The sequence below is a fragment of the Sinohyriopsis cumingii genome, chromosome 16 (assembly GCF_028554795.1).
Source record: "Sinohyriopsis cumingii isolate HCF-2022 chromosome 16, ASM2855479v2, whole genome shotgun sequence".
Taxonomy (NCBI): domain Eukaryota; kingdom Metazoa; phylum Mollusca; class Bivalvia; order Unionida; family Unionidae; genus Sinohyriopsis; species Sinohyriopsis cumingii.
Window position 1 is genome coordinate 25,659,377 of NC_142976.1, and position 15,495 is coordinate 25,674,871.

The 15,495-nt window shown below is 35.6% G+C and overlaps 1 protein-coding gene across 1 annotated transcript in view; it reads left to right on the forward strand.

Annotated features, from left to right (window-relative positions):
* The window catches only part of LOC149780098 (axonemal central pair apparatus protein HYDIN-like), a 240,483-nt gene that overhangs the window by 221,434 nt on the left and 3,554 nt on the right, over positions 1-15,495 (forward strand). Inside the window, exons 84-89 of the mRNA XM_089936859.1 lie at positions 295-564; positions 1,794-1,963; positions 4,025-4,160; positions 8,222-8,685; positions 9,999-10,149; positions 13,686-13,916. Of these exons, the coding sequence (XP_089792985.1) occupies positions 295-564; positions 1,794-1,963; positions 4,025-4,160; positions 8,222-8,685; positions 9,999-10,149; positions 13,686-13,916 (1,422 nt within the window). The remainder of the gene's footprint in view (positions 1-294; positions 565-1,793; positions 1,964-4,024; positions 4,161-8,221; positions 8,686-9,998; positions 10,150-13,685; positions 13,917-15,495) is intronic.

Here is a 15,495-nt window from a genome sequence, read left to right on the forward strand (position 1 = left end):
CTGACATCATTGTTATTCGCCAGTGCTTACATGTTTGGAGAGTGTCAGGGTAAAGTTTAGGATAGAATGAAGTTTAGTTTTGTTCATTTTATTTCTTAGATGAAAGTATAATGACCATGTTGTTTTTGTTGTTGCTGTTATTCAGTGACATTTATTTCTCCTTATACAACATTGGAAAAGATATGTGAAATTATGTGTAGCTGATATAAGGGAAAAATATGATATATTACATAATGACAAGTTATTACTTTTACCTTTTTGTAGAAAACCATTTAAATTTTTCCACTTTTTCAGATTGAAGTAGCTAATGCTGCTCAAAAGGTATTAAATCTTGGTCCCAAAATGGTGGGTGAGATGATCAAGAAATATGTTCCAATCGTGAATAACAGCCCAGCAGCCATCACCTTTAATTTGGCCTTGACACCCACAACCCCACAGCTTCAGCAGCCAGGTGTCCTTACAATCTCCCCTACGACTCCAATAACCTTGGATCCCAAGGGTGGAACTTGCAAGGTGGAGGTCATGTTCCACCCGAAGACTAGAATTCCTCAGTTTACTGAGGAGGTGAGTTGGTTTTTGTCAAACTAACATTACTTGACAAAAGAATCATAGAGGTAACTTATTGGAAGGTGTCTTTGTCATTGTCATCAACAATATTAATAAGGTTTTAGTTAAAGTTTTTAACTTAAGCATCAATTTGACTTGCAGGCAGGCATGTTTTTTCATGCTGCATTGACATAATTTTTTAAAGTTTTTGCTTGGTGATAATTATTTTATATTTTTAGAATAATAAAATGAAAGGAAAATGAACTCTTATTTTCAGAAGTGCATTGAGTGAATAAATACTAAAATTGGAAATATATACCAAAAGTTTATTCAAGTCCACTGAACAGTTATAAAGATGTGGCTGATTAATTTCTGGCATGGGCTATGAAATGTCACAAGGATTGATATAATTGTGACATCACTAAGTCTCATCTAGTCTGTTACTAATACATCGATCTACCTATTCACTGTTGCCAAAATGTCTCTTTTGGAACTGTTAAAAAAATTCTCCAGACAAAGATGATAAACTGTATAATAAATAATGATGATGAATTGAGATTATGGAGAAGAATGAGGAACCAGTTTATAACTTAGATTTATCCAGCCTGCTCTACCAACTTAACACTTTTCACTTGGTTAAGGTCACAATCAACAGTTTGTTACATAAACTCAAATTTGTATCACAAGATACTGCTAAGATGTACATCTTTTGATGGGAAATTAAATTATATCCAAAGTAAATCAAGCATTTCTAACAATTATCCCAACCCCCTTTATTCACTTCATCTGACTGTCAGATGCTTGCATATTAGACTAAACATTGTGACAGGTACATGCAGTTACTTCTTTCATGACATCTTTTGCATCAGTTAAATCTTCAGCTGTGGAAACAAAACTGAGAAACTATGCAGTATAGAAGTGCTGTCAACTTCTGTAAACACCAAAGTTTCTATACATTTTACATTTAATCAAATCACTTTTGTTGCAAGAAGTCGATTTTCTTTTGAGGTATCATTAACATTGTAGACAAATAGTATTCTCTTTTGGACTGTAAACTGCTATTCAATCTCTTCATCCATGAATATAAATTCAGATACAGGGACTGCATCTTAAAATTATAGGGTATCTCCATGGACGTTTTTGTTTCTACTGTAACTGTTTTGGGCAGTTACATAACACAGAGCTGCATTAAGACTAAAATAGTTACAGTTACTTTAATATAAATCTCTTTTTTGTTTTGTCTATAGGTGATGTTGGAGTGTGCAGGAATGTACCAGCCCCTGTTTGTAATCCAGGGTTGTTGCCTTGGTATGGAGATATCCCTGGACAGCACTTCCATTCCATTTGGAGTTGTTGTTCAGCGCAGTCAAACCTCCCGCAAAGTTGTCATGTGTAACACTGGAGATATGAATGCTAAGTAAGAACTACATTTGCATTATACCATTGTCTGATTTGTTCCAGACAATTGGTGTAATGCCAGCATTGTCTTTCCTGATTGTCAGTTATAGACAACCCATCTTTTTTTACATTATTAAGCATTTCTTACAGATGAAATTAAACATTTCATAGCAAGTAGAGATGTCATGTTTACATGTTTCTTGTAAATTTGTATTTAAAATTCAATATTCCATTTTTATAAATAAAGCATGTGATTAATGACAGAAATGTAATGCTTATAAAATCAAAATGGTTGATAAAAACAAGGAATTTGAAAGTTATAAGCATATCACAGAGGTAGAAAATATTGCTAAAAAATTTGAAATAGAATGGAGTTATGTTAGTTTGTAGTTTTAAGTCTTTTTTATATCATTTAAAGTACAAACATGAATTCCTTCATCGAAACTGAGAAAAAGTTCTTGACTCAACGGCCTTCAAAACTCTATACTTTATTCACTATTGAAAACAAAATCATGGCACAGAAAAAGCTTTGAAAAATAAATTCTCATGTTTGTGCATGACCTGAGACCTCTAAGCATTGAGAAGATGGGTTTCAAACAGTTTGCTTTACGATAAAGTTTATATAGTGAATATCATCCTTGCCAATCTTGTGAATGAGCAATACTACATTATCAAGGCTCCCCAGTATCATTTATAAGCAATTCTATATTGTCAAGGCTTTGTGTACCGTTTTTACTTATACTGTCGAGTCAAACTACAAACTGCACAGAACCAGATCTGCTGTCATATAATGTGCCAGCAGATCTGGGTCTGTGCAGTTTGTTAGGAGTAATCAGTACAGCAAACAGCATAGACCAGGGTCTGCACACATGTTATGGCAGATCGGGATCGTTGTTTTTTGCAGTTTGACTAGATTTATAAGCGATTATATATGGTATATTTTGAGATGACCACCTACCTGCTGCTACCAAAAGACCACCTGATATAACACCATCGCTGCTATTCTCAAAATTTAGCTTTTGTGATATGTGGTATGTAAAAACATGTCAACAGAGAATTTGAATTAGTACTTTTTAATTTAAAGTAGCAGTTAATTAAGGATAAAAGAGAAATTTAGTCTACTTACCCAAAAAATTGCATAAATCGGTGGCTTATGCAGCAGTGACCTAGGTACCAAGTAATAAAATAAGATAGTAATGTATATTCAACTAAAATCATTATGATCGATCTGTGTATTGCTGATGACCGTCAAACCTATGAGTAAAATGTAATATGTAATGAACTCATAAACTTTTTTTATTTTTTTTAAAAAGTTACTTCAGTACTTCAACAGCATATTTATTTACTCTTCAGCTCCAATGATAAAAAAGACTGATTATCACCTTGACCTTCTTGTTAAAGAAAGCTAAGATTATTATGGTCTACTATGGCAATGTAAGATTTCATTTAAATGTAATCATTTCATTGTTTAAACAATGTGTAAATATTTATAATTTTAGGGGTAAATGTGACAGCCCTACAAGGAAATAAATAATGGTACTAGTATTAGTAGTAGTAACTACTAGAAGTAGTGATGATGTTGTTGATGGTGTTATGTTGATTGAGGTATTTTGATTAACAGATGTGGTCAGTGCAAAATGATAATAAAGTGTCCTTCATTAATTGGTAAGGTCATACAGATAGAATTTCCTAATGTCTTTACTGCTTCGGTGGTCTAGTGGTTAGAATGTCCACCTCAGATGTGGGAGATCATGGGTTGATCCCCGGCCAAGTCATACCTAAGACTTACAGAAATGGTACTAACAGCTTCCTCGCTTGGCGCTCAGCATTAAGAGGCTAGTGTTAGGACTGGTCAGCCTGGTGTCAGGATAATGTGACTGGGTGGGACATCATGCTACATGTCTGTGGCATGATGCCCCAGTGCTAGACATCACTATAAACTGCCACACTGCAGACATCATAGCGATATGACTGAAAAATTGTTAAAGCTACATTAAAAATCAAAATCACTCACACACACACACACACACTCCTAATGTCTTTACATTAAGTTTATTAATCATGAATTATGTGACTTCAGGTTCCGCTGGGATATAGAGCGGTTCTTGCCTGACTTCTCAATCAGTCCAGTGGAGGGCTACATTACTCCAGGTACAGAGGTTTCTTTTGAGGTGTTTTTCCATCCAGTCAAGTTCAACTTAGATATCAGATATGATGTGAGTATATCTTCTGAAGACCATTTTTCTTATAATAAAAACAGATTAAATGATAAAATAAGATATTACCATTTTAAAAAATGAAAAGTAGTGAAAGTACTCTTTATATTCAATTTTGGTGTCCTGACTTAGACATGGCTTCAAAGTTGTACTAAGAATTCAAAATTGTTCATGACCTTTCTAAGTTGTCTAAGTCATTACTTTTCTCCTAACCTATGTACCCTGTTCTGTTTTCAATAATGTTTAGAAACCAGAGATATGATTATGATACTGAAGTTCAGTCTTGTGATTTATTTTATAAATTCAATTTTTATGACCATTATCTTTATTGGCAAATAATACACAGCTAATGGACTTAGTATTTATAATGTAGTTAGCTCCTTTTTATCCTCTCACTTGTAATACCTTGCAAAATTGGGATTTTTAATATCAACAATACACTGCTTGGTGCTATTGCATTGCTTACATTTCCAGGATGGAAATTACCATCATTCATATAAAAATTTCCATCCTCCCATGAGCTGGAAAGCTATGTCCTAGAAATCCAGAACTAGAAGGACAAAGACCCAGTGTGTCCCAGGCCAGTGTGTCCCAGGCCAGTGTGCAATAGTCATCCTCTTTCTTATGGAGGACAGTTTTGTTCACTTGAATTTACCCATACTATAGCGAAGAATATGCCTTTCTTGTGTCAGAGATGTTGTAGGATTTAAAATATGGGTTTCAGTATTGTTGGAGTGTTTATGTCCTCAGTCCATCATATTTAATTGTAGTACAGAGTTTTTAGGTATTTATTGTTCTCTTTTGTCAGCGGTGCCTTTTTCTTCGTTTTTGATGATAGGACAGGCCACAAATGCTCCAGTTTATACCATTAATTCAATTATTTTTTGGATGTTTTCTGACTTTTAGGGTAGGTAATCATCTTGCCATTCATATCCATAACATTTGTGACCCCCATTTTTCAGCTTCATATATTTTGAAAATATCTGGTTTGCTGGTAAATTGACTTGATGAATATTAGACTCTTTTAGGGGGCTTTGCACTATCCTTATCTTAAAAATAGTGTTCTTTGGGTGGTCTCACACCACCATTATCTTAGTATGTTTTAGTGATATCTCACCACTCATTCTCTTCAGTATTATATTGACAGATAATATATTGCTGCTGCTAAATTGTGTTTAATGGAGGATCACTTGTTATTATTATTTATTATTTCGGATTTTTTTCAGTAATAAATGTCACAGAGTGGAGCAAATGTAGGCATAGGAAAGCCCTTCGGATGCACCCACCCCCTTTTTTGCACTAGATTCTATTCTTTGTGGTCAGATAAGGTATGGGACCTTTGTTGAAAGATGAATTGACACGGGGAGGAAGATAGGTCCTATCTTCTCCTCACCTACAGACAAACATGGGATCCATTTCCAAATTCTCCTCATTCGGAAGAAGATAACTCCATGATCCAAGGAGAATATGGGATCCTTTCTGGGCTCTGTTAGGTCCCAAACATTAGCTCTTTGGTGGAGAAGAGCACTCCTAGATCCCAAGAGGATGTGTGATTGTTGTACATTTTGAAGAATTATTAGGATGATGATCTGACTCAAGTCAGTGCCAGTGAGGGTTTGGTCCTGGGTCCCTCCCAAGGAACAAATACTACGGCAGAGAATTTTTTGTACATGAGGAAGGAGCAGGACCTTTCTCAAGCCCATATTCCAGTGATGGTGGCAAGCAAATGAAGCCATCCCCAGAAGAGGATAGCAGTAATCTTGCTTTTTAAGTTCTGAGGAGGGCTCCTTCATTAGATCATAGTTGAATTACTGATTATGGACCAATGTCTGGTCGTCAACTGGTCAATGATTGGTAACCAGTCACTCAGTTTCAGACACTGGCTTTTTAAATCCAGTCACTGATTGTTAGAGCCCCTTTGGTACGGTGACAGGGATAAGGTCAAGACCCCACCTCTAGCCAGGCTACCAATTAACTCCATTATGGATAGAGAGTCTGCATAAAAACTCTACAATAAGGAAAGGGATGGAATCAGCATCTCCCTTCCCTATGATCCATTTTAGTAACTATGAAATGCAGGGACATCAATTTCAGGGAAATGAATAACCTGTCCAATTTGTACCTCCATAGATTCCAGGGCTTTGGTCTCATAGTACTGCTGATATTGCGAGTCATGGACTGATATCACCTGCTCATGTGGAAACAAGGGGTGCAGTTGAGAGGGTTCTAATGAACCAGTATGTGGCATTCTACTCCTTGAATTCTGCACCAGACCTGCTTCCCCTAGGAGGGCTGCACTTGCAGCACCTCCAGTTTCTTCTTCTGGCACACTGAAAACCACACAACTCATATTTCTTTGGGATAAGTATTTCACTACCACTTAGGTTGGTGGGCCACTTGGGACCAGTTTCTGACTGGAGTCTCATGCATACTCCCAAACCTAATTCATGTCTGCTCAGACATGTCAAATTCAGGGTGAGATGCTAAATTGGAGCTGGAAGGGCTAGTTCTTTGTGGAAGAAACTACTCTGCACATAAACAGTCTGGAAATGCAGGAAGTAGTTTTAGCCCTACAGGGGTTCATCAAGCAAGTAAGGAGTCACTGTGTGATGGTCTTTAATGACAAAACAGTGGTAACATATCTCAAGCAACAGGGAAGCACACATTCCCCTTTGCTAGGCAAGGAATTAACAGCCAGGTTCATCATATACTTGGCAAAAAGAATATTCTGGTGAACAGTCCATCAAGGATAGGCAAGGTAGTTCTCACAGAATGGTCTCTGCACCAGTCTGTAGCAGAGTCCCTGTTTAGACAGTGGGTGAGACTCTAAGTGGACTTGTTCATAACAAGGCTGAAAAACAAAGTCCTCTGTTACATTTCCCATCCCAGACAAAACCTTGGCAGTGTATGCCTTTAGTCTGAAATGGGATTGTCTGTCTTCTTACACCTTTCGACAGTTCATGATGATTCTGCAAGTGCTCCACAAAGTAAGGATCTCCACTGCATAGCTCATAATGATAGTGCCTTTGTACCGCCAGTGATCATGGTTCAGCGGTCTTCTTGACCTGTTAGAAAATCAATTCAGGACATTGTACAGATTCTCCACCTTCACACTTGGCTCATCTTGAGCAATCTGTCTGCCAGGACAAGTTGTACAGCAGGTTTGCCAATTGCATCATTCTGGCCAGGAGATGGTCCATGGCCAAGGTCTATGATGCAAGGTGGAGAAACTTTTGCAATTGGTGCAGTAGGAAAAATGTTAATCCTATGTTTCTCTCTGAGTGCAGTGGCTGATTGATATTCTGGCTCACAGAGAAGCTTGGTTACTACTATTAAGACCTATAAGGTAGCCCTTTCTAACATGCTCTAGTTCTCAAAAGGCCTGGCTTTTTTTTCAGATCATCATATTTCTGATCATATCAGGTATTTTTAAGCTACAGAAGATGGTGTCTTGTTCACTAATGCCCAGGAGTAACCTGTGTTGTGGTCATTGTCAAACTCCCCACCATCACCACCATGAACCTTTGTAGAGACCTTACTTGTAAAACTGTTTTCCTGATCTCTATTCTGACTGCAAGATGAAGAAGCAAGCTTCATGTCCTGTCTAGAGATAAAGGTTGTTTACAGTCAAGCATCAGTTGTGAACCTTTTTCTGTCCTTTGTCAATTTACTGAGAGGGGCCTTTCATTCAAGGAGATTAAAACCCATCCAGCTATTGCTACATTGTGGGACTATCTAATTCATTCATCACTGGAGGATGTTATGAAAGCTGCAGTTTGGCAGTCCAGCACTACTTTCTTTTCTATTTTCTATCTTGGTACACCAAAGCTAAGGCAAATATTCTTTGGGGATAATAGTTGCAATACAAATTGTGGCCCAAGCTGATACTAAATTACAATTATGGACATTCCTACCGTAAGGGTATTTCTTTTTTTGACCAGTTGTTGAGACCATAAGCCTCTCACCACACCACCATATTCAGCAATGCAGACTACTGTTTCTGTGCAATAAAAAACATTGAAATTACATATTGATAAAACTATACTATTTTTATTTTTTAGAAGTTGAAATGTTTCCTAGAGGGTGGCCCACATAAACCTGTGACCTTGACCCTGACAGGCTCTTGCACTGTAGTAGGCCCTGTACGTGAAAGTCAACACTTTGCCACTCATGTGCGACAGTCCGAAACCAAACAGATTCTCATTCAGAACAGAACCAACCAGCTATGGCATCTTAAGCCAATTATCGAAGGTGAGCATTGGACAGGGCCTGTGACATTTATAGTGGAACCTCAGCAGTCTAAACAGTATGAGATCACATATCAACCCCTGACCATGACCCAAGAGAGCAAGAAACACCAAGGATCTGTTTTCTTCCCTCTTCCAGATGGCACAGGAATGATGTACAACCTTCAAGGAACAGCAGATCCTCCTAAACCAAATGCAAAAATAAATAGGGAAGTGCCTTGTAAGACAGCCTATACAGAAACACTGATGGTGCAGAATTGGCTTAAGAAACCACAGAGGTAGGTTTGTTTGGCAGTCTACTCCATTTCTTTGTTTAGGGTATTGCCATTTGTGTCATTATAAATGACATATGAACATTTGGAGAAGAAAAGAAAAAAAATGTTTATACTTAACATGTACATGTATTGAAATATGCACTACATTTGCATGTCAAATATAGATGAAGTAAACAGCCCTTCAGAATTAAATTGAATCTCAACTGAAAAATTTGCCCTACAAATATTCGTCCATCTTGTTTATTTTGAACTAATATGAGTTTTGTTTTAAAAGTTTAACCATTTTGTAATTTAAAATAGTGTATTTATTAATATACTCAGCAATTGTATGCTGGCACCATATCTATGGAGGTGGCATATGTACCCCCTGTTCCCTCATATCATTTGCTTCCGCTAAATAAATTTTGAAGAATTTCATGGATCAAAATGAAATTTGGTGTGAGACTTTACTTTAAATTTCATTGGTTTGCTCTGATGATTAATGGCATGAGAACACAGGTAGATTGTTTAGTGCCAAGGTCATTATAGTAAAGTGCCTTGTTCAAGGACACACAATAGTTGCTGACCCAGACTGGTCCAATGCTATGATTCTAACTCACATTCATTTGGTAGTAAGTCCAGTACTCGAAACACTGAGCCATCACAGCTCCCACTTTGCATTAAGATCTAGGCCAAGTTTAATTTTTAGTTTTCAGGCAAAACATGAGGGTTATGGCCCAGTTTGACTTACAACTTTACTTCAGTTTCATTTCTGCTCAAGAACTTTTGGAAGAACTTGATGGATTAAAATGGAGTATGGTATGAGATTTTGCAGAGAGGACCTAAATCGAGTTCCTTTCTGGAAAAATTTGACAGAGTTATGGCCCCTAATTTGACTCCTGACCTTTCATTTTTGTTTCTTTATTAATTTAATGACTTCATGGATAGAAATCAAAATTAGTTTGAGGCTTGACACAAAAAGGACCTAGATGAAGTTCAGTTTTCACCTTCTTCCAGGAAAATGTTATGGAGTTATGGCCTCTTATTTGACTTAGAACTATGTCCATCAATTTCCACTTAAAGGTTTGATAGATTGGAACCATGCTGAATAAGAGGCTTCATATTAACAAAACCAAGGTCATGTTTCATTTTTCAGGTTTTTTAGCCAACATTTATGAAAGCATGTTGGACTTGATTTAGAACTTTGTAATTGTAGCTTATTGGGTGGGAACATCTCTGATGTATGGATTCCATTTCTAATTTATTGGAAGATTATTTGCATGTGTGATTATTTTATGTGCAACACCAATGAGTACAATTTTCAATTTCATTTTTAGGTTCAGAGTGAAGGTGGAGCCAATAAGACAGGAGAAATTTGATACAGGTATCACAGTCAAAAATATGGAATACATTGATGTGCCTGCTAGTAGTGAGAAGGAATTCAAACTCACCTTCTATGCACACAGAGAGAGCCAAACATTAATGAAGGTGAATATATTCTCTCTCTTTCTCCCCCTCCCTCTCTCTCTCTCTTTCATGAATAAAAGATGTGAATTTTAATTTTCATAATCATTAGCTTGGTACAGGATGATTCAAGTCAGTTTGTGTCAGTTTGCAGTAAATCTAAGTTATTGATTTTACATGTGTCTTCTTTCTTTAGCAAATTGACATTTTGTTAAGAAAAACATTTACAGAGAAATTTTTGTTTTGTAAATATTAGTAGATTTGACCATCAGGAGATCTGTTGTATCAAGTTTCAGGCATTTATTTAAATCTTGCTAAAATGTACTCACATGCATACACACATTTGTATAATTGACAGTTATGGTAAAACCTTTAGAAATTTTTTTAAAAAAAATTTCAAACATTGGAAATTATTGAGAAAAGTAATTTATTTTTCCTGTATGAACTCAAACTTCTCAAAATCATAAGTTTTAAAACTTTGAACATTTTTTTCTCCAGTTTTAGGATTTGTATTTATTTAGATATGAATCAATCAGCAATATTATTTTTATATTATTAAATTTTAATGACTAGATATCTTGTATCAAATATTGTTTTGTTGATGCATTCCAAGAGGGACATCAATGAAAATGGGGAATAGCACACAATCTGTAATGCTATATAGTTTGTAATGCTATATAGTTTGATGCTACCAATAAAACTGATTAATATTTATTTTAACTTCATTATTTGCTTTTAAAATATGGTATTATTATCATTCAGTTAAGAGTATTTTTTTTTCAGACTAAAAGCCATACATTATTACAATTTTGATCCTATAAAAAGAAAGAGTTGTTGACAAATTAAACCATTTTATTCAGAATGTTAACTTCATCGTTAATTTACAAAACAGACACTTATTCCCTCTGTCTTTTATCTTAATTTTAGGGGTATTAAAATAATAGGTCTGCATTTGACCTAACAAATGCCCAGATCACTTAGAAATTTAAGTTATGCAGAAACTCCATAAGGTAAATTGTCAGTCTTAAACCTCTCAGGTTTAGCTGCATTGACAACTGACTCCATAAAATAAAAATTTCATCAAGAATTAATTCTACCTTAAATTTTATTATCAAATTTATAATATTTTTAGATTTTGATGAACCTACCATTAGACACTGAACAGTTATTATGACTTTATCCATCCGTCTATACATCTATCTGTTCCTTTGTTCATCTTTGTACAGAAACTAAAGTTTTCCAACATCAACCATTACAAAATTCATTAAAAAGCTTCTGTTTTGGGTAAAGGAGAAGCCAGTCAGTTTGAGTCTGAAGAGGCAAAAAGTCATAGCCGCTGTAACAAAAAAATTAAAATGGTTTCTGCACAGTAATTTTAATTCATGTGGATGGCTTGCACCTGGAGTAAGGTAGAATTAATTGATGTGGATGGCTTGCACCTGGAGTAAGGTAGAATTAATTGATGTGGATGGCTTGCACCTGGAGTAAGGTAGAATTAATTCATGTGGATGGCTTGCACCTGGAGTAATGTAGAATTAATTCATGTGGATGGCTTGCACCTGGAGTAAGGTAGAATTAATTGATGTGGATGGCTTGCACCTGGAGTAAGGTAGAATTAATTCATGTGGATAGCTTGCACCTGGAGTAAGGTAGAATTAATTGATGTGGATGGCTTGCACCTGGAGTAAGGTAGAATTAATTCATGTGGATGGCTTGCACCTGGAGTAAGGTAGAATTAATTGATATGGATGGCTTGCACCTGGAGTAAGGTAGAATTAATTCATGTGGATGGCTTGCACCTGGAGTAAGGTAGAATTAATTCATGTGGATAGCTTGCACCTGGAGCAAGGTAGAATTAATTGATATGGATGGCTTGCACCTGGAGTAAGGTAGAATTAATTGATATGGATGGCTTGCACCTGGAGTAAGGTAGAATTAATTGATATGGATGGCTTGCACCTGGAGTAAGGTAGAATTAATTCATGTGGATGGCTTGCACCTGCAGTAAGGTAGAAGCCAAGCAATTTTTAGTCCCAAAGGTCAAGAATATTGAAAGAAGGAAAATTGTTTCTGCATGATAACTTTAGTGACATGTCAGTGAACATGATGTATCTGAAGCAAACTTTGTGAAGGGTATGTGGGGTTAGAAAGAAGCCCGTATGGTTTTATTCCGCACAGTAAATTCATTTGAACATCACATACCTTCTGCTGATGAAGTCCTTAGCATGAAGACAAAAGCTTGAGGTTAGCTTTCTGTATATTGTTTGTGTATGTGGTTGAAAAGTTAAAAACATTGTCAAATATGAACATCAGCAAATATTTGAATTCTATCTGGATAAGTTCAGCAAATATTAGAATAGGACAATTTGGTGTTGTTTTCGGCTTGAGCACTTGCGCCAAGTGCCTCCTTTGCCATTAGCGTAAGTTTACATAATGAAATATTGCAAGAGGGGAATCAATAAATAAAATCAGATTTCCACCAACATTTTTTAATAATATATAAGTCTTTGAGCTGGGGTTTCTGCCACTTACATAACCATTTTCAAGCAAGGTAAGTTGAATGTTTGTAAGGGTGAGTGTACTTGTTACATAGATGACATTATTCAAGTAATCTGAGATTATTTTGGGTTCTGTATGGCATAAATCTAGGTTTTGTTCATAGTCCTACCCATTTTTTAATCTACAGGAAGAATGTGGTACACATGTTATCTGTCATAATGTAGACACCTTCAAGCAATGCAGAGTAGACTTTATGTGTCAGTATAGAACAAAAGATATATAAAAACCTTCAAATAAAGCTTGGATAATCCCTTGCTCCAATTATGCTACAGTTTTAAAAATACTATCTGTACTAACTTGTAAGATGAGTCCAACTGCAAACTGCACAGACCCAGATCTGTCATCACATAATGTGCCAGTGCATCTGGGTCTGTGCAGGTCGTTAGGAGCAGTCAGAAGAACAAACAAAATAGACCCTGATCTTCAGGTACATTATGCTATGACAGCTTGGAGATCTTTGCAGTTTGACTCGTATAAGTGGGTATAGATAGTAGGTATGATTAAGAATATAATGAATCAAAAGCCGTGGGTACACAAAAGTTACTTCGAGTATGTCATCTCTTGTGCTATCTTTATTGATTGAATTTTGTGTGGAATTACCACAGGCAGATATAAACATCTCATTTTTCTATGTTTGGATTACCACAGGCAGATATAAACATCTCATTTTTCTATGCTTGGATTTTCAAGGATTTCTTTGATTTTATTGCAGTCATTTCCAGTCATTTAAAATATTAAAATAACAAATTATTCAAAAAGGGCAATTTTTTAAATCTCAAATTATGAAAGAAAAAATAATTATGTTAAGTGCAATAATGATACATCTGAGTTGCTTTTGCTTTAATGCATGTTGCATGGAAAGTTTGGGTCTAATATTTACAGTAATGATTTACAATTCAGATATTATGGAAAGCAGAAAATGTTAGACATCAATTTTGTGGTCATGCTGATAATTTAAATTCTTTATCATTCAGTATTTTTATAAATTTTTGTACCTTCAGGTTACCTTTACCAATGAATTGACCTCAGAATACCAGTACTTTGAGTTGGCGTTCAAATCCACCAAGCCTGGCATTATAAACACGATCAATTTGACAACACCAGTACGTCAGAGTGTGCTGTACAAGACTACCATTGAAAATCCCCTCCCACAGCAAGTTCTTTTCACTGCAACTTGCACTGTCAGTGAGATACACATGCCTAACCAGCTCATTGTTCCACCTTCCTCTCAGGTAATTTGACATCTTTGATGAAAATGTTCTGCCCATTAATTAGTACAACCAATTCAGTAAAAACAAATTGTTTTTTCTGTACTTGAAAAAATTCAGGTTATTGGCAGAGAATTTTGAATTCAGTTACTGAAATTTCATAAAAATTCTTTGAGAAATATTAAAGTTAAAAAAATTCAGATTTGTATGGAGTGCAAGCTGCATAGGTGAACCACTGGACTCCCAACAGACTAAATGACTGACTCGTGTCAGAAGAAAAATGTGCCTAGGTAAACATTCACACCTTGCTTAGTGATTAGATTAATCTGCAAGACAATGATGAAATTTCTGTTAAATGTTATTTCAACAACAGCCAGCATTCTAGGCTGAGAAGTCAATTCATACAAGTTAGCATTATATATATTATACATTTTATGGCAGTTGTAGAACCTAGTTTAACCAAATGAACTTGAGTTTTCATCTCCCAAAGTTTTCTCAGACTCTTTGTGGGTTTTGAATTGATACTATTTTCCTATCACCTGGAAAATACTGCTGTGTTTCTGAATTGTTAGAATCCAAGAAACATTTTTGGGGATATGAATTTTAAAGCACTCATAGGTCCAAGTTATAGAGTGAAAAGTTTAGTTTCAATAAATTCTTCATATACTTTTCATTTATTTATTTCTCTGTTTATACATCAATATCCCAAACCTCTTGATCAAATCATCTGATAATTTGGTTGTTTTATAATAAATTAACAGCAGCTCAATAATTTTATTCTTAGCCCTGCCACATATTTTATAGCATGTCAGTTATATAAAGATTTCATGTAAGATTTTATTAACCAAGGGAATTAACCAATGCAGACAAAAATTCCTCAATTCCGTCCCTGGTTACCATTAAGACGTCATAAATATCTACTCACATCTCAATCACTTGAGTCTTTTGTCAATTATATTTACATGTGAACCTATTGGACAGGAAGATTTTCCACCCCAGATAGGGGGTGTCTCACTGCAAAATTGATTTTTTTCCATTTTTTTAATACTTTGCTTCCAGCATAGTGAATTTATGGTAATACAGCCTGTGGATCACATGACTGTGAACCATCTTAAGCAGGGCAAGACAGTTCAGTTACTGCTTTCAAGCAGCATAAAATAATTAACATCTCATTGATTCTTTTGATAGATTTGGTTGGCATCAGTATCTGAAGCATGTCAACATCAATCAATGTGATCTAATGTAATTTAGAAAGGATCAGAGAATAATTGCTTATTATTAGATCACTGAAGAGCTCAGTCAGCATAAAACAGGGTCAGTTTGGCTTTTGTTTAAAGTTTGTTGAGATGCCTAAGTGTGCATTATCTCCCAATGCTAAATCAGCAAAAACTAAGCAACAGAAATATCACATGAAATTCAGTGATAGATGGACATTGGGAATGTCAGTGGTTGGAATCGGGTTCAAAAGACATAAATATGTATTCTGCCATTCCCGTAAACTGATTTTGAAATTTGCTGTGGTGGTAAGAGTGATATTATGTATCATACCGCATTTTAAAACATATTAATATTAAACAAATATACCATCACTGAATTCCATGTT